The following is a 19,558-nucleotide window of genomic DNA, read 5'->3' on the forward strand; positions in this document are numbered from 1 at the left end:
GTCTGCCTAATGAACCGAGTCCAGGTTTTGTGTCGGCTGGCTAATTAGTAAAGACTGTCTAACTGGAGGTTAAAAACGATGCAACTTAATACAAATTAATCTTTTTAATATTGTTGTTTCATTGTATAATAAATGCCTGCTTTCCTCGAGCGATATGATCATCCTTATTGTGCTCTTTTTCATTTGTTTTGTTTTAGCAACATCTTCATTTTGTTTTGTTCTTTAATTGATAAATAAAGTTCATTCAATATATTTTAGTTCGGCGTATTAACTAGACTAAGTCTTTACACTTTAGTCACTATCCATAACACCAACAGTCTACTCGAGAAACGAGCACAACCTCCGACTGTAGTTCAATGTAATCTGAGAAAGCATCTCTTTTTGAACATGTCCTCTCGTTTGTGTGAGATAAAAACCGTGTCTTTCGTGCAAACGATGTGTGTGTATCGGACATTGAAACGGCGAGGTAAAGTGAAACAGCTGTAAATACCTAGCACAACAATTTAAATGCTTAGGACAACATGCTTACAGCATAAGAACAATATCTGAATGCCTATGACTATATGATAAATGCCTAGGAGAACATAGTAAATCCCTAGGACAGCATACTAAATGCTAAGGACAACATGCTGAATGTCCATTACAACACTGTAAGTTCCGAGGACAACATTGAAAATGCTTTAAACGATATGTTAAATTCACATCACAACATGGTAATACTCATGACAACATGAATTTAGACAACTTTAGTCAGCCATGGCTTTCCATACAATAGTAAGAGCATTCCACAAACAGATACCGAAGGCGGGAGAATCAGACACTACCCATTTTAGCCAGATCAGAATACCAAACAATAAAAACTGATTCCGAAAGCTGTCGGTACCAATCAACTTTTCACCTAATTACCAAACTTTCCATGGCATTTCAATGGAAATTAATAGAGAGGTTTAATTACGCGCAATTACGTTCCGTCGGGACGCGTAGCGCTTTTGTCATGTGATAACCGGGCGTCGCATACGTGTAGCACAGTCGTTTGAAATGGTAAACGACATTTCTACGTACGCCTAGTCATAATTATGTGTAATATTGATTTAGAATTCGTCATGTTTCGAGGGGTTTTAGACAAGAAACCTCGTAAAATATCATTTAAACTAACAAACATGTTTGGATATCAGAATATTTCGAAGAGTTTGCACCAGTGCAAGAAATATGCGTAATCGTTTTGCGATATAGACGAAATGTGAAGTCTCATTTAACTTTTGATCCGACGCCTTGGCAAAATGTCATTAAACTTAATAAATGTTTTAAGAAAATAGGTTGTTTTAATCCGTGGAAAGACGAGGTATAAGAATAGTCGTCGCGTAAAGAAATTAACTTACGTAAAAAATTACACGAATTCGCGTTTTCTGAGAAAAAAACCCCAGCAAAATCAACCCAACCAAAACAATCGCACGTAAGCACGGACACGCGTATACGCAACTGACTTACGCGTAATTAGATGTAAATAAACCTTTCTATCAAGGTAATTTAATGTACAAATTAAAATACCATATAACATTTGACTATTGACTAAACACTCACCTCATTAAAACTCATGTTGTCTTTTGACATTCTCTTTACCAATTTTCAGTTCCTTCTTCATAATCCCCAATATGACACAAGCTTTTGAGGGCACGTACATATGCCGAGTGTTCAGTAGCGATGAGAAAATATACGCCTTTTCAAACAAGGTCATGTGTCTATTAGAGGTAATGGGTTTGTATGCATTCTTTTATATGTAGCATTAACCGTCTTAACCAGATTAAATAATACTGTGTGAGATAAAGGAAAAGGGGTCATATACCTAACCAGGGGATGTTAAATTATTACACAGAATATTGATTTCTGGTGCATATATTGTGAGTTTCATTTGTCTACCTATTTAATTCATGTAAAAATCTGTTCTAGAATCTCGCATAAGGTAAATGATGAAGGTATCAAAAAGACAGTACAGGCAAACTTAATCCAAACTTGTGAAAATGTTGTCACATTGAATCGATCTGAATAAAACGCCTAACTATAGGAGGATATGAACAACACGGGGATTAATGACAAAGTCGATGTAGGTACATTTTAAGTGCGATGTCATTTACTCGTCAGCCAGATATTACAACTAGCAATTGTGCAAAAATTGCTTGAAACATTGATGTAACTTACAAAAGCATCGAAAGCATTGACTGTATACAGTGCAGAAAAATCCGTCACGTCTCAATGGAATATACACCCTAGTTTGGGAATACATCTGCTAGTAGGCCGATTGAGTATTCCTAGCCGTACTCTGCATGCGGGGAGCAAGTTACATAGATACTGTAACAATCAACAATCAACCAGGCTGACTCAGGGATACCGCGGAGCTTACAAATTTTGTTCAAGAACGACAGCTCTGCAGTAGCATACCTTGGCATTGATCACGTTATTTGAGGCGAGTGAAGTCTGAATATTTTTCAAAGACGCTCTTTGAAAACAGCTCATCCGTACATCTTCCTTCTTTGCAAATAAGTCTAAAATATCCTATTGTACATGTGAATTATTATGTTAATAATTAATAGAAATATCTCCAAAGTCCGGTGCTGAATGACTTTCATACTAATGATGAATTACGACATATCTTGCTGGTTATACAAGCATCACGAGATTTAAACGGAAAACGAGCTATTCTCTTTCCGTAAACTCTCCTTTGAAACATTTAAGTTAGACATAATCGTTAAGTTATGTGCCTGGCATTTGTTCGATTGCTGGTCTTTTGATGGAAATCTGATAAGCTTTAATTTAATTTAAAGCCCTTGAAATTTGTTGACCTCTAAATATCTTCCTATTATCTCCTGGTTTTCTCTGAATTCTACTCCTAAGGGATATAGGTTTTTACTGCATTAGGAAACCATTCCTTTGTGAAACCTTTGACAAGTAAATCTAAATTTTAACGGTCACTTTGATTTCCCACCATTTTCAAAATATTGGTAATTACAAAGGAAACAGAACATACAATGTAAGTTGAAAACATTCACCCTATGCATCACATTTGACTACTCTGTGCAGTTTATGTGAGCAGATATGCACATTATCCACGGTTTTAATTTTCACATGGGGGTGCGATTTAAATGAATGGGCAGACATTTAATCGCATTTTATCTTGTTCCAAATTGCACATACGGGTAATTAATAATAATCGTATACACAGACGTAAATTAGAACTCATAAACTTATTTCAGTTTGAAAGTAAAATCATAAACATAATGCTAAAAGACTAAAAGCTAGAGCTAGTAGGGCTTTACACTAGTGCAGTAGATGTAACGTAATGTATATTGCATTTCAAGGCCTCCGGCCCGGTATGCAAGGGAAGTATAAATATTTACATAACAAGAGAAATAAAAAGCGTACAGGTACAATGTTTAATCAAATGCAAAATAAATAGATAAAATAAATAATAACAGTCACTCAATTATCGAATTCCTAATCTCCATTGCTGTGTGAATAAATTTACATAAATTTACATAACTTCAATAAGATAGACTCATCTGGTGTACTCATCTGGGTACTTTTGAACTTTGTGGCAGTTTGGGACAGTATAAGTTTCATCTGGTAAGTATTCTGACCTTAAAATGACATATTTAAGACATATCAACAGAAAATGATACTCATATTCAATATCGTCCTTATTACAAATTTTACAGAAACGTAAATATGATGAAATCCCATGATGCCTTTCTTCTTCCACCGCTAAAGGAAGAGATGAGCATCTGAATCGTGCAAGGGAGTGAATATATTTCCTATTACAATTCATCTGCAAATATTTTTCTGGATCTAACAAGCCTTTAAATGTTTTGTAAGTTCGTAACTTTGATTCGTCCATTAATTTGGATGCCCAGGTCTGTTTACATATATCAACAGCTCTTGAAATAAAAGTTGAAACAAACAATCGTTTATCTCCAACTTCTTGTGAAATCCACTCATGGCCAAATCCATATGAAAATAGGATATGCTTAATTGATGTGGCCCAGGTATCCCTACCTATATCTTCTAGTTTATATAGCATGATATACGCATGATAAGGCAATCTATCAGGTGACATTTCCAGCAGTTAGCCAGTAACTTATGCAACGTTTGAGTGTAGGTATAAAAACAGGAAGACGGCCACATTCTCCTAACACTGCTTCATTAGTGGCATGACATGGAAGACCAAGTAAACGTCTGAACCACTTTCTCTGTACTTTTTCAATGACCTCATAATACGGAAACCCGATATTTCTGCCCCGTAACACAAAATGGGCAAAATCATGGAGTCAAATATTTTGAAATGGCAGCTATATTGGATATGACCTAATTTGTGGTGTACACTGAATGAAGCACTTAACGCTTTACTTGCTTGTCCCCTAGAGTTGAGACAGCTTTGACCAAATATTTCTGGATGATAAAACCAAAACTAAATATTTATAGTACGACACAACTTCAATAGCTGTGTTACCAAAAAGCCATTCTGAGTACGTTCACAATACCACCTTTCCGAAACACAATTTTTTTTGTTTTGTCTAAGTTTACAGTCATTCGCCATTTGTTACAAAATTCTTTCAGTAGTTGATTAGTTGCTGTAAATTACCAATGGAATCAGCAAAGATAGCAATGTCATCAGCATATAAAAGAATAAAGAGGTCGTACATTTCTTGTGTAAGTTGAATTCCCATGTCAGTATTAGAGATCATCAAAATAAATTCCTCTATGAAGAATGAGAATAACGAAGGACATAAAATACATCCTTGTCTTTCTCCATTTTGGCACTTAAAGAAACCAGAAGAATCATTTCCAGCTCTAACATAACCCTTGATATTACTATATATGGATTGTAATATACTGTACATTTTGCCATTTACACCCACACTAGCAGTAGACGACGCATAGTAAGATCATCGCGTGACTGAAATAACTATGGAACATGTATTTCATTGCAGTATGCCTTGAGTTCAAGAACTCAATTATTTCAGCTTTTTAGCGTGTTATAATTCTGTCGTTATCCACATGATCTTGTTTGTTGATTGCCCTCCATCCCCGTCTTTTGCAGGCTGCCAAAGTGGTGCATGGGGAAAATACTGTGAACATCAGTGCAATTGTGTCCATTATATCAGTTGTGATCGCTACCAAGGATGTGTCTGTGAAAATGGATGGGAAGGAGTCAAATGTGACCTGGGTAATGCAATTTTCTTATTAAATTTCGATGATGATGATGATGATGATGACCATGGTCATGATTACGATTCCTATGACAATAACAATAAAACATTAGCAGCAACAAAAAAAACAACAACAGTGACAATAATAATATATTTTTACACCTGCGTCTGTAGCCCTGAATTTTCGTCGCACAGTACGTTTCGGTAGTGAGGACGCGGAGTCCAATAACTTTGACGCAGAGTACAATATTTGACATTTGACCTTACATCCTATGCTTCGTTACGAGTGTCGGACAACACCTCCGCTATACGATGTACTCGGACATAAATCCCGGCATTTTGTCATTGGCCTTACATTATTATCATCATTATTATCATCATCATTACTATTATACTTTTGTTAAAGATTCTTGTCTAAGTTACAAATTCGATTGTTAGTCAAGCAAAGCCCCACAATAACTCAAAAGTACATAAATAGAAATCACAAATTTCATAAAGCAAGTCAGTACAAGATAAATGAGTTCAACATATTAATGACATTACAAGAACTAAATTGATCAAAATGTGAACCATCGTTTTTAAATTTCGTTTGCAAATTTCACAAAAGATAATGACACTAACACATACATTCGCCAACATCTTTATACTATACGGGAACTACATTGTGGGAGTAAAAGATAGAACGATATATAGAACGATAGAGCATCTATGAGCAATCATAGATAGATAGATAGATAGATAGATAGATAGATAGATAGATAGATAGATAGATAGATAGATAGATAGATAGATAGATAGATAGATAGATAGATAGATAGATAGATAGATAGATAGATAGATAGATGGAGAAACAGACACAATGACTTAGAGAGAGATTTATAGAGATCACAGGATACATCCATCCATCCATCCATACATCCATCCATCCATCCATCCATCCATCCATCCATCCATCCATACATACATACATACATACATACATACATACATACATACATACATACATACATACATACATACATACATACATACATACATACATACATACATACATACATACATACATACATACATACATACATACATACATACATACATACATACATACATACATACATACATACATACATACACACACACACATACTTACGTACGTACGTACGTACGTACGTACGTACGTACGTACATACATACATACATACATACATACATACATACATACATACATACATACATACATACATACATACATACATACATACATACATACATACATACATACATACATACATACATACATACATACATACAGACAGACAGACAGACAGACAGACAGACAGACAGACAGACAGACAGACAGACAGACAGACAGAGACACAAATAACACCTACAAGCAGCTTGACAGAAAGATCGACAGATGAACCGGTTGAGTATTCCATTTGATTCAAACAGATATCCAGGCTCCTTTGATCGAGTGTCCATCAAACATCACACAACAAGTGGAAGATACTTCTGGTGGAATAAGTATCAGCTGGCCCACGATAAGCAGCACAGACAACGACGGGCCACCGATCATTGTGTCCAACTTTCAACCTGGTGATATTTTTGATATCGGTACAACCGTTGTTACCTACGAAGCAGTAGATAGGAATAATAATACTGCTTCCTGTTCATTTACCGTTACAATTAAAGGTAATTTGTTCGAATATGATGCTCAAAGACTTTCTATTACTACAGAGCTTATGTACGAGGAAACCTTTCATGTTTCAGTGCTGGTAAAAGGTTCAAATTTCGAGATCAGCCCACAATTACAGTGATTGTTTTGAAATTCGCCATTTTGTCATAGGTACTGTATTGTGCCTATATTGGTAACTTAGGTACGTTTTAATAGCAAAGAATGAATTGAGACAGCAGCGGCAACGGTTCAGTTTCGCCAAGTTACCATAACGGGATGGAACCTGGTCTAGTGGGTTTATTTAAGAAATTTGGTTGCTTTTTGTCCAATGAGCAGAGCAAAAGATTACTAAAATAGTTTTGCTTTATATAGTTATGAGAGTTTCGACGATGTGCTGATGCGGTGTGAACGAGTTTGTTCACACCATCGGAAACATTTCATTTCCGGCCGGGTCAACTTTTCATCATTCGGTTGTGACAAATGAATCAACATCTTTTGCAGGAAATTTGCTTTCAGTGGCAAAAGCTGCGTATCATTTAGTGATGCTAATCTAGCCGTTATTTGATATGTTCCTTTTGAACATTAGGCACACGGTATACAGTAGATGACAAAATCAGAAGCTGGGGATTTTCTCTGGGATTCACGTTCTTGCTAGTTTCACTCGTTGCGGCTTTTCTGATAGTGAGGAAGGTGAGACGGAAGCACCGTTACATGCCTTTATTACCACAGCCAATTCAAATTCCGGTAAGTCGAAAACGGAAATAACTAGTAACATAACTTTACTCTCTTCAATGAATGCAAATTGTGTCACAGGAACGCTGAGTGCTCTGATACACATTCATCATAAAGTCAACAGGTAACTTCGATTTTAAATATTATGTGTACAATTATAATAGTACACTTTTCTTTTAGGTCAAGTGAAACTTTATTACCTCCTAAAAATATACTCTCGGTTACTTATTTTACCTTTTTCAACAATTATATTGCTTGTGAAAGCAATTACATTATGGCTTAAACATAATGGAAATTCATTGATTGCATTTCTTGTTAACGTCATGTCCAATGTTCAGCTTCAACATAAACCTGTAACGATGAAGGCAGATAAGCACCTACGTGCCACGCTTTCGCTGATTTCACGTTCAGTCATTCCCGCCTGAAAGTCAGCGTTAAAATTTTACAGTTTTTTTAATGTCAAGATGGCTATCTTTTGTAGAGCACAATCGTGCAAAACTATACATCTTCGTCAAACTTACCAGAGTTTCTAAAATTAGACCAAAATCGCTACTTTGAAAGGTCTGTCCAGGCTATACCTTTTTAGATATTAAGACTTGTGCTAGACAAGACATATATCAGCCCCGCTAACAGACTGAACATTTACGGCAAACGATGGTATCAATTAGACATGCATACCAATGAGTCAACGGCTTTTGTAACATACTGAAAAGTCCTAGGCGACAGTGAAGTTTGAGTTAGCGCTAGCAAACCTTATGTCAGTCAAAAATTAATTATGGGAAGGGTTTTTACGAGAAAAAGAAACGCTCAAAAGTAGATAATTTGTCTCCATAAAGTATTCTGCCCGAAAGAAATGACGCCGTCTTGTTAAAGCCCCAGTGCTGCTAACTTTTGATGTTTTTTTCATTATTTTTATTTTATAAATCAATTGCAACTTCTTATTCTACTCCCAAAAAATGTTGAAACACCCACTATTTAGCTTGTCAACTTAGCGTCTATATGTGTAAAATGCATGGTTATTGTTTACATATGAATTCTAGTCAGGACCAGATCAGTTTTCAACAATAACACTGCAGTTTACAACCATAGGGGCTGGGTTGACAAGCTGGATACTGCGTATATCAACATTCTTTGGGGAGAAGAATAAGGAATTATGGTTCACATTCACAATAAAAATGGTGAAATTATCGTCAAAAGTTAGCAGTACTGGGGCTTTAATTCTCTATGTCCTCTTGCAAAATTGTAACAAGTGTTGTAAACACAATTTGAACTAATTTGGGATAATTGGATTTTCTTATGTTGCAAATTTCTCAAACGTGTTAGGTGCCATGTAGCTCAATGTTGCAATTTTGCAAGTTACTCATAAAAAAAAGTGTGTTACTGAAAAAAGAAAGCAGATGAGCTTACATTTGTAGATTAAATCGACATTATATAACCATCCAATTATCCCAAATTAGTTCCAATCGTGTTTGTAATTAACTGGCACAGGTGTTGAACATTAATTCAAAGTATGAAATAAATTGTTAAAATATACTTAGAAGGGCGTGTTCAAACGTTTCACACCATATCTTTTGCAAAAGTCAGAGCGAGGGAAAGGGTGATCGAAACCCATCATTAACCTCTCAAAACTCGTTACCATGCAATTTAGGATGGAGTAACTGTTGTCAAGAGATCGGAGGTGTTAATTGGTCACTTACTGGGAGAAGGAGAGTTCTCCTCGGTTTACTTCGGTCGTCTGAGGATAAATGGCGAAACAACAAATGTGGCGGTAAAAATTCTAAAAGGTACGTTACTTTATGGATGGTCATTAAATCAGTGTCTATCATTAGTGTTTCCATTCGCTTAGAGAAACGTGTCAATCAATAGTGCAATGCAGACTTAGCAGCCATAACATTCAATACTCAGAAAACCATCATTGCAACCGAATTCATTCGAGATCAGTCAACAGACAGCACAAACAACAAACGCAAAAATAGACTAGACAAGATACATTTCAAAATCAACAAAGAAAGACAAGATGCATCGCCTGTGAACAAACATATCATATACAGACCTCTCTGTGTACAAAGAAAGAAGTGATGTTCACTCTTGCATGCAATAAATCTCTTCAACCTGCTGATAGTATAATATTTCTATTGATTGCTGCATTTTTATACAGATAACACACTGTACAATCCAGCTTATGAGCATGAAATCAGTACCCTTGATATACTTGCAGGATGCCCCCACATTATAAAATTGCTTGGTGTCATAATTGACGGTGAGTAAAACACATATTGAAGTTACACGAGAACACTTCCCAAACTCCGTATATTTACGATACAAACGACAGAAAAATTCCTGCTTATTGCCAAGAGTTTCGGCTTTACTATAGTCAGTGAACCGTGTGTAACATTTTGACTGGTTCCTAAAATTGTTGATCTTGATGTACCCAAGAGAAGAAAATTGCTCTGGGAGCCGCTTTTCGGGCGCAAGCAAAGCTCTTACTTCCTTATTGGTACTAAAGTACGGGGCACTTAAAATGTTTGATTTTATTAGCTCCGCTGTCAGCGACGCGGAGCTTATCAAATAGGTTGATTTTCCGTCGTCGTCCGTCGTCGTCGTCCGTCAACAATTGCCTTCTCCTCTGAAACCGCAAGTCCGATTGCTTTGAAATTTTATATGCAGTTCACTTGGGGTGACCTCACTTAAGTTTGTTCAAATCGTGGTGAAATTTGCATATTTGTATTTTTGGGGCATTTTTTGGTGTTTTTGGTAAAAAAATCTTCTTCTCTGAAACCGCTGGTCAGATTGCTTTGAAATTTAATATGCAGTTTACTTAGGGTGACTTCAGTCAGATTTGTTCAAATTGTGGTGAAATTTGCATATTTGTATTTTTAAGGCAATTTTTGTCATTTTTGGTGAAAAAATCTTTAAAAATCTTCTCCTTCAAAACTAACAGTCAGATAGCTTTGATATTTAGTACATATGTCCCTAGGGATGATCTATTTCAGATTTGTTATTGTGCAGAAATATGCAAATTTGCATTTTTAAGGCAATTTTTGCCATTTTTGGTCAAAAAATGTATTTCTCAAAAAGTACTCAACTGATAGTTTTGAAATTTGGTATACAGGTTTGTATTGATGAACTAAGTAATATATATTGAATTTCTGATGAAATCTGTAATGTTGTATTTTTGGGGCAATTTTTGCCATATTTGGTCAAAAAATGTGTATTTCCAAAACTGCTCATTTGATATCTTTGCAATTTGGTATACAGGTTTCTACAGATTATTTAATTGATATTTATTGAAATTATGATGAAATCTGCAATTTTGTATTTTTGGGGCAATTTTTGCCATTTTTGGTCAAAAAATATGTATTTCCAAAACTACTCATCTGATAGCTTTGAAATTTGTTATACAGGTTCCTAAAGATTATCTTAATGATATTTATTGAAATTATGATGACAATTGCAATTTTGTAATTTTGGGGCGATTTTTGCAATTTTTGGTCAAAAAATGTATTTCTCAAAAAGTACTGGTCTGATAGCTTTGAAAATTGGTATAAAGATTTCTACAAATGAGCTAAGTAATATGTATTGAATTTCTGATAAAATCTGTAATTTTGTATTTTTGGGGCAATTTTTGCCATTTTTGGTCAAAAAATGTGTATTTCCAAAACTACTCATCTGACAGCTTTGAAATTTGGTATACAGGTTTCTATAGATGAACTAAATTTGATCTTTTGAAATTATGATGAAATCTGCGATTTTTATTTTAGGGGCAATTGTTGCCATTTTCAGTCAGAAAATTTTATTCTCAAAAAACTACTCATCAGATAGCTTTGGTTGACATGTTCTTAGGGATGATCCTATGTGATATATTCAAAGTATGTGAAATCTTCAATTGTGTATTTTTGCAGCTATTTAGCCACTTTTTTATGGCCACTGCATTGAGCTATCAAAGATTTCCACCTTCTTCATCAACATGTGTCAAAATAGTTATTCTCCACATAAACCAGCGGAGCTATATCGGCCGATAGGTCGCTTGTTAAGATAACGATGACGAATAGGTTCTATCACAGACAAATATAGACAGACTGGAAACGCGGCATGCCTTTTGTTCCATGGTCGTCTCGGTAGACTATTGGCTTTTCATATTAAAATGAGCTTCAGAGGTGTTAAACTTTTTGGAGGCTTTGTTTGTGGTGATAATTGCACGAGATTATGCGAAAATACGACGCGATGGCATCGTACTGCCAGTCGCGTAGCAACCATAGTTACTTTGTGAGCTCTCAGGCCAGAAACACTGCTTCACGCCAATCAAAACATAACACGCCAGCAGTTTCATAAACATGTCCTTCCTTGACGCACGTGTAAAAGATGGTATGACTGACCGTAAACCATTGAGTAAAACCAGACAGTATCGATTAAAGACTTTCAAATTTGGTTCAAACACACTCATTATATATTCATAAAATATTAGAGGAATGTTTAAAACGGTAAAACTCACTTTCCTGAAGCTCAAAACACTCCCGTTTTCGCCAGCACGTCAATTCCGCTCAGCACCACACGACAACAACAACACAAACTTTGCCGAACATACTTTCGCTTAACAATTGGCGAAAATCCGAAAATTATCGAAGGATGCATGGTCGGCACTCTTCGGAAAAGAGAGGCAAGAGCAACCTGAGGCGCGGCGAACATGGATGGGTTACGTACCCACTTCACGCCTTAAACAATACCCGTTGCGAGTCTGTTTCTATGATTGTCTGTGGTTCTATGTATTGAATAAAATATTTGTGGTTATTCCTTCAAATGATTTGAAAGTTGTAAAGTTGCAGATAAATAGTACAATCGATGTTCCTCGATGTTTATAGAAGTCCTTTGAATACTCAAACAGTATAATTTATGAGAAGAAAATGCATTTTAAAAAAGCTAATTTACTTAGAGGGAATTTCAAAATAGCTTGGAATTACGTACTTGGGTGATAAGAAAAACGTTTCTGGCAACAGAAAATGACGCCACCTGCATTTATTACAAACATTCTCCGATGATATATTTTGCAATAATATAACCCAATACGACGTTGACTGAGTCACAGTCAACATCGTCAGTGTTACTGCACTCCCATAAGTTGAAAAACTCATTCGTGACTGCTTGAACACTCTTATATTGCCTTTATCGCTTTTCCCGTCGAAGAAACTGCACAGAACGCTAACGGTAGGTTTTTTCTCGGTACAGTATGTACGGGTCGGTACAACTATTGGTAGTTTTTACACTCAACGTGTTCTGTAAGTGAGAACAGTGGACGTCGTATTGAGTTAAATTGTTGCAAAATCTATCAAAGAAGAACGTTTGCAATGGATGCAGTTGGCGTTATTTTCTATCGCCAGAAACGTTTTTCTAAACACCCAAGCACGTTGTAATTCCAAACTATTTTGAAATCCATTGTGAAATGTTACTGCAGGGGAGAAGAGTATTATCACAGAACTAATGACTAGCGACATGTACACTATCCTCAAGAGCCTTCGTCAAGAGAACGACTTCTCTGCTACCACTGGCGCACGACTACAGAAATTTTGTCTTGAAGTTGCAGAAGCCCTACAGTATATGACAACAATGAAGGTGATTGTTGCGACAAAACGCAAAACCGACGTTCAGTTCTAAATTTATCAATTAACTTTGAGAAATGAACATCTGACTTATATAAGAGGGAAGTTAATCATTGTAAGTATGAAAGTCACATGTCGAAGGATCCAAGACAGCTACATTAAACTGGTGCATAAATTCAAAAGCTGTCCAAATTTCAATCGGCAGTAACCGTTATAACTTGAGGGTTGCTATATTGAGTAAAAGCTGCAACAGTTGTTTTAAAATTGGCCAAATTTGTTAAATTAATTAGGAGCAAGGTCACTCCTGTGTTGAATAAAACCAAATCATAGAATTGTATCATCCGAGAACTCTTACAGCTTTGACAGAGGGGTCGTACTCCCGAGTGATTTTCAGCATCGGTGGAGAGGAAGTTCAAGTATAATCCGCCATAATTGCTTTTGATAAGTGTTGTTATGATAATTCCTAATCAGGTTTCTCTAGACTACTAAATTAACAATAACCATAGCCAAATCAATACGGGGGCTCAAACTTACAAAATATTGAACCCATAAAAGTTTGTGTAATTGCGAGGTATCCTCTGACATTTCTTGACAGGAATGTCTTTTCATTCTTTACTTATAAAATTTTAGCGTTTTTTCACCAGATCGTACATCGTGATGTTGCTGCTCGAAATGTCCTGATATCTCATGATGATACGGCTAAAATTGGTGATTTTGGACTCGCAAGGGATATTTACCAAGACTTAGTGTATCAGAGACATCCATCACAGGTCGGTCTTGAACATTTTGCTTATTTTTATAGCAATTGCGAATTGACAAACTTTCATAATGAAGCAGAAGTTATGACAGATCTTAACGTCATTTGTGTCACTTCAAACATGCATCACTTTTCATCTTTCAAACTGTAAACCCTACAACATAATGAAGATTCCTCTTTGAATTCTAGATCACGACTAAAATTCTTCTTCTCTGATGCAGCGTCATTGCAAGGTTCCGGTCCGTTGGATGTCACCAGAATCGTTAACAGAGAACATTTACACCCTATCTAGTGACATGTAAGTTCGCTTTGTTAGTCCCCACGGACACCGTCCGGGGGGACTTATAGGTTTGGTCATGTCCGTGCGTGCGTGCGTCCGTGCGTCCGTGCGTCCGTCCGTGCGTCCGTCCGTTCACGCAGATATCTCAGAGATGCCTGGAGCGATTTCATTCAAACTTGGTACAAGGATTACTTCATATGTCATACAGATGCACGTCAATTTGTTTTCTGATACGATCCAATATGGCCGCCAGGCGGCCATTTTATTACGATTTTTTCATGTACAGAGCCATAACTCAGACATGTTTCAACCGATTTTATTCAAAGTTGGTACAAGGACTTTGACCAATGTCATAGATATGCACGTCAATTTGTTTTGTGATACGATTCAATATGGCTGCCAGGCGGCCATTTTGTTACAATTTTTCATGTACAGAGCCATAACTCAGGCATATCTCAACCGATTGTATTCAAACTTTGTATCAGGACATTGACCTATGTCATGCATATTCACGTTGATTTGTTTTGTGATACAATTCAATATGGCCGCCAGGCGGCCATTTTATTTCATTTTTTTTTTCATGTGCGCCATAACTCAGACATGTTTGAACCGATTTTATTCAAAGTTGGTACAAGGACATTGACCAATGTTATACATATTCACGTCAATTTGTTTTGTGATATGATCCAATATGGCTGCTGTGCGGCCATTTTGTTACAATTTTTTCGTGTACAGAGCCATAATTCAGGCATATCTCAACTGATTTTATTCAAAGTTGGTACAAGGACATTGACCTATGTCATACATATGCACATTGATTTTTTTGTGATACGATCCAATATGGCCGCCGTGTGGCCATTTTTTAACGATTTTCCATGTCCTTAACCATAACTCAGACATGTATCAAGCAAATTTATTCAAAGTTGGTACAACGACATTGACTTATATTATACATATGTACGTCGATTGGTTTCACGATATGGTCCAATATGGCCACATGGTGGCAATTTTGTTATGGTTTTTTTCATGTCGAGAGCCATAACTCTGGCAAGTCTCAACTGATTTTATTCAAAGTTGGTACCTGGACATTGACTAATGTCATACATATACTTGTTGATATTTTAAACAGTAAGATCAAATATCGCTGCATGGCGGCGATTTTGTTACGATTTTCTCATGTACTGAGCCATAACTCAGACATGACGTGTTAGGATAGTATGAAAAAATGTTTTGCAACATCCTGTCAACTAATTCCCAGTTGACTCATTTAATGACCTTTAGGATAGTGGCCTACATTGGTTTTATGTTTTCATCACCATGGAACTCATTCTTGGTCATTGAGTACCATCTGTATCAAAGTATTTTATCACAGACCTAATGAAGATGACTCTATCCTCTCTGCGGACCTGTAATCAAAGTACCCATTAACAAGTGGGAACTGTGTCATCAACGAAGACTTGTTTTTTCTAAGCAATGTTTAACGCACTGTCACATATCTATACTATATCGATTTACAAGTTAGTTACTGTTGTTGTCTAGACTGTAAATATCCGTGAGAATTATTCTGCTCAGCCAATATTTTATTCTTTCACTTAATGTTCATTTTGAAGAAAACTTATGATTTTTTCTTTTTATCGAATTTAGGTGGTCCTTTGGGGTGCTTATGTGGGAGGTTGCCACATTAGGTAATTGATATTTACATAAAGTGACGTAATTTTTCTTACACTAACAATAGATAACCGAGAAACCTTCTCGACAGAAAATGAAATGTTTTTGGTCAAAGTGAATTGCGACTTAATTACAATGTATTCCCAGTTTATATTTGGTGTATCACAGTTGGTAAGACCTACCACAATATCGACAATGGACAGTTTGCGATTTCGGAGCAATGACAATACAATGGTTTAATTGTATTTCCAAATAATTTTGAAGAGTAGGGCGCTCAAGCAATATACATTTAGTCACCTGCTTTAACATAAAAGCTTGCAGTCCATGCAGAACTCAACCTAACTGTACATGTGTATATGATGTGTCTTGCAGGTGATATGCCATTCTATAATATCGACAGTGAACAGCTGGTTGAACGGTTAAAAGCCGGCGATCGTCTACCAAGGCCTCCAAACTGTTCTGAGGATTTCTATGAGTTGATGAAGAAATGTTGGCGTTTGGACCCAAAGGATAGAGTAACAGCAAATGTGGCTGTTCGAATTCTCAAACACTATATTGCTTACAAAAGGCTCCCTGTTGCTTGCTAAGGTGATTGTCGGAAACCGTAAACTTCAGAGCCGTTCTCCAAAGTTAGAAAAATGGAGCTCCAATACATTAAACCTCTATATTGCAAAATATTAACATTTAATTATTAACATATTTTTGATTACCATATGTATGTATGTATGTATGTATGTATGTATGTATGTATGTATGTATGTATGTATGTATGTATGTATGTATGTATGTATGTATGTATGTATGTATGTATGTATGTATGTATGTATGTATGTATGTATGTATGTATGTATGTATGTATGTATGTATGTATGTATGTATGTATGTATGTATGTATGTATGTATGTATGTATGTATGTATGTATGTATGTATGTATGTATGTATGTATGTATGTATGTGTGTAAGTATGTATGTATGTATGTGTGTGTATGTGTGTGTATGGATCTATGTATGGATCTGTGTATGTATGGATGGATGGATGGACGGATGGATGGGTGTGTGTGTGTGTGTGTGTGTATGTATGTGTGTATGTGTGTGTATGTGTGTATGTATGTGTGTTTGTAGGTAGGTAGGTAGGTGGGTAGGTAGGCAGGCAGGTGGGTAGGTAGGTAGGCAGGTGGGTAGGTAGGTAGGCAGGCAGGCAGGTAGGTAGGTAGGTAGGTAGGTAGGTAGGTAGGTAGGTAGGTAGGTAGGTAGGTAGGTAGGTAGGTAGGTAGGTAGGTAGGTAGGTAGGTAGGTAGGTAGGTAGGTAGGTAGGTAGGCAGGTAGGTAGGTAGGTAGGTAGGCAGGTAGGTAGGTAGGCAGGCAGGTAGGCAGATATAACTAATGTACTCTGTGTATATTTGAGTATGCGTGTGTGCGCGCAAGTATGTAGGCAGTTAAGTATGATGATCTTGTATCTAAAAATGCAATTTTATATCTTACATGCAGGTATATTTAACCTTTCTTAATTTGAAGCAAGAAATAAATGTCAATAATCTTATTTATCATCAAATGTAATGTGACAATATGAATTTCTGCCATGTTGGGAATTCACTTACATGGTGTATGTATATTGAGTATTTTGATTGAGTACACTTGATAATTTCTATTAAAATTAATGTCAAAGACTTTATCTTTTATTTTCACAATATTTCTCTGTATTTTCGTAATTTAGTTAAAAATTCATGATTCAAGCTAAAACATTACACAGTGTTTAATTGTTCTAGATTTGGTATGTATTGTATTTTTTTGCTAAACCAGGCCGTGTCATTAGAAATATGAAGCTCAAAATAATGTCACAGTGGCAATAATCTGATTTAATGTCAAGTCTGATGTTAATGTACAAGTTTTTGCTACGCTGGGAATTTTGTATGATTATGTTAGATTGTTTTGAGTTCTTGATCTTTTACTATGTAAAAGTGTTCGTATTAAAAATTTTGTATTTTGTTATTTTAGCAATATATGGCCATGGGAACAACTTACAGCGTAATTTGTGTGCTTCGAATGAGTATTTAGACTATTCAGACAATTCTATAGCAACCGAAAGGGCTAGGAAACAAACGTATGCTGTTAGCCAAATGCGGCCATCAAATGTTTCTCTATTATATAAACAACATAGCCCATTAATCCATTTTTCTCGTCGCAAAAATAAAGGGATTTCTCTGCTATCACAGTAACTTTCTGTTTTCGAAGACACGGCCAACTCTGTCTACGTTAGTTTTTCTCTAGCATTACGGGAATACGCTGACGGCTTGTCCAGGTAACACATGTTGTCCGAACTGTTAGCCTACTCGGCAGGGCAATAGGTCCAAAAGCTGTAACTTTTAACTGTTATTGTATAGTTGTTTCTTAGCATGCATCAGTGCCGAAATGGTGTATCCCATTTGACCCTAGCTTTCTGAAGCAAAACAGCTTATGGATGAGACTTGTCCTCACGTCATATCACAGGGCACTAGCAGGAAGACACTGTCGTCAGAAAGTTATACGTCATCTAGGGCCTACTAGTGCCGGGAACTTCTTTGTCATCGAGTGGCAGGTCATAAGCGCGTTTTAATCTTTTTGTAAGCTTTGCAACTCGTGTATTCATTGACATTTCACTTTTTGCTTTTTTCGCATCGTTATGTGATCTATGCCTTTTAACACGATGTATATATATACCTAATTATTGTCGAATAATCAATATAGGAGTACCGAACCCAGAGTACCAGTTCGTCTGTGTTCTTCCCTCGACCACTACAATTTCCCTTCGCGACAAAGAATTGTAACGCCACATTAAAACAAAAAGATCTGAACATTTGGGATCTTGTAAAACACACAATGCATGCCTTACATTCGGGCAAAAATGCCCATTTTATATTCCACCGTGGCAGTGAGTTACCCTCGACCTGCGAGTAACGAGAAATCATGAATCTACTCTGTAGTAGGTTCATGGTGCACTGTATTTCGCTATACAACAGGGACTAATGCCGGGTAACGTGAATACAGAAACGATGGAATATGACACACACTGTTGGCTCCTTTCAGTCTTGCCTACTGCCCTCCCCTGTCTGATTATCTGACGCCTTTCGACAAAAGGAAGTATTGGAAATGCCAAATATAAACTACAAAGCATCATTGACGTCATAAAGTCACGCAACAACAAGCTGTTCAGTTATACAAATTCGTTCCTATGTAGTGAGAAGCGAGCCAATAATAAGATGTAGCGTTTATGTCTAAAGCTAAACGAAGGTCCGTAGAGTGTGTCTCGCTTTGAGAGTACTTTTTTCAGGGTCAAAGGAATGAGTTATATTGCTAAAAGCACAAGCTACGCTGGCTTACGCATGAATGTAAGCACTTCAACCTCGAAATTTCTTGGGGTAAGTCACCTGTGACGCTGGTGTGGTGAAGATTAGAAACAAGGATTTTTACACAGTAATGAGGCAAATCAAGTTAAGACAAAAATACATTTCGAGCAACAAAAGCTCGTTGTTGAATGTTCTTTTCAAAACTGTTACAGAGAAGAAATTGTATGCTCTTTTTCTTGAGCAATTACCAAAAGTGCGTTCCCATAAGAGATCCACATAACACGATTGGAACTAATTTTGGATAATTGGATCTTCATATTTTTCAAG

The 19,558-nt window shown here is 36.4% G+C and overlaps 1 protein-coding gene across 1 annotated transcript; it reads left to right on the forward strand.

Moving 5' to 3' along the window:
* The first annotated feature begins 5,087 nt into the window (after positions 1 to 5,087).
* LOC139138258 (insulin-like growth factor 1 receptor) lies at positions 5,088 to 18,623 on the forward strand. Its single transcript, XM_070706566.1, has 10 exons — positions 5,088 to 5,218; positions 6,654 to 6,893; positions 7,463 to 7,620; positions 9,257 to 9,392; positions 9,767 to 9,868; positions 13,058 to 13,215; positions 13,847 to 13,972; positions 14,181 to 14,257; positions 15,884 to 15,924; positions 16,280 to 18,623. The coding sequence occupies exons 3-10, from the start codon at positions 7,588 to 7,590 to the stop codon at positions 16,492 to 16,494; spliced, it is 888 nt and encodes a 295-aa protein (XP_070562667.1). The 5' UTR covers positions 5,088 to 5,218; positions 6,654 to 6,893; positions 7,463 to 7,587; the 3' UTR covers positions 16,495 to 18,623.
* The last annotated feature ends 935 nt before the right edge of the window (positions 18,624 to 19,558 follow it).

Source organism: Ptychodera flava, chromosome 8, assembly GCF_041260155.1.
Source record: "Ptychodera flava strain L36383 chromosome 8, AS_Pfla_20210202, whole genome shotgun sequence".
NCBI lineage: Eukaryota > Metazoa > Hemichordata > Enteropneusta > Ptychoderidae > Ptychodera > Ptychodera flava.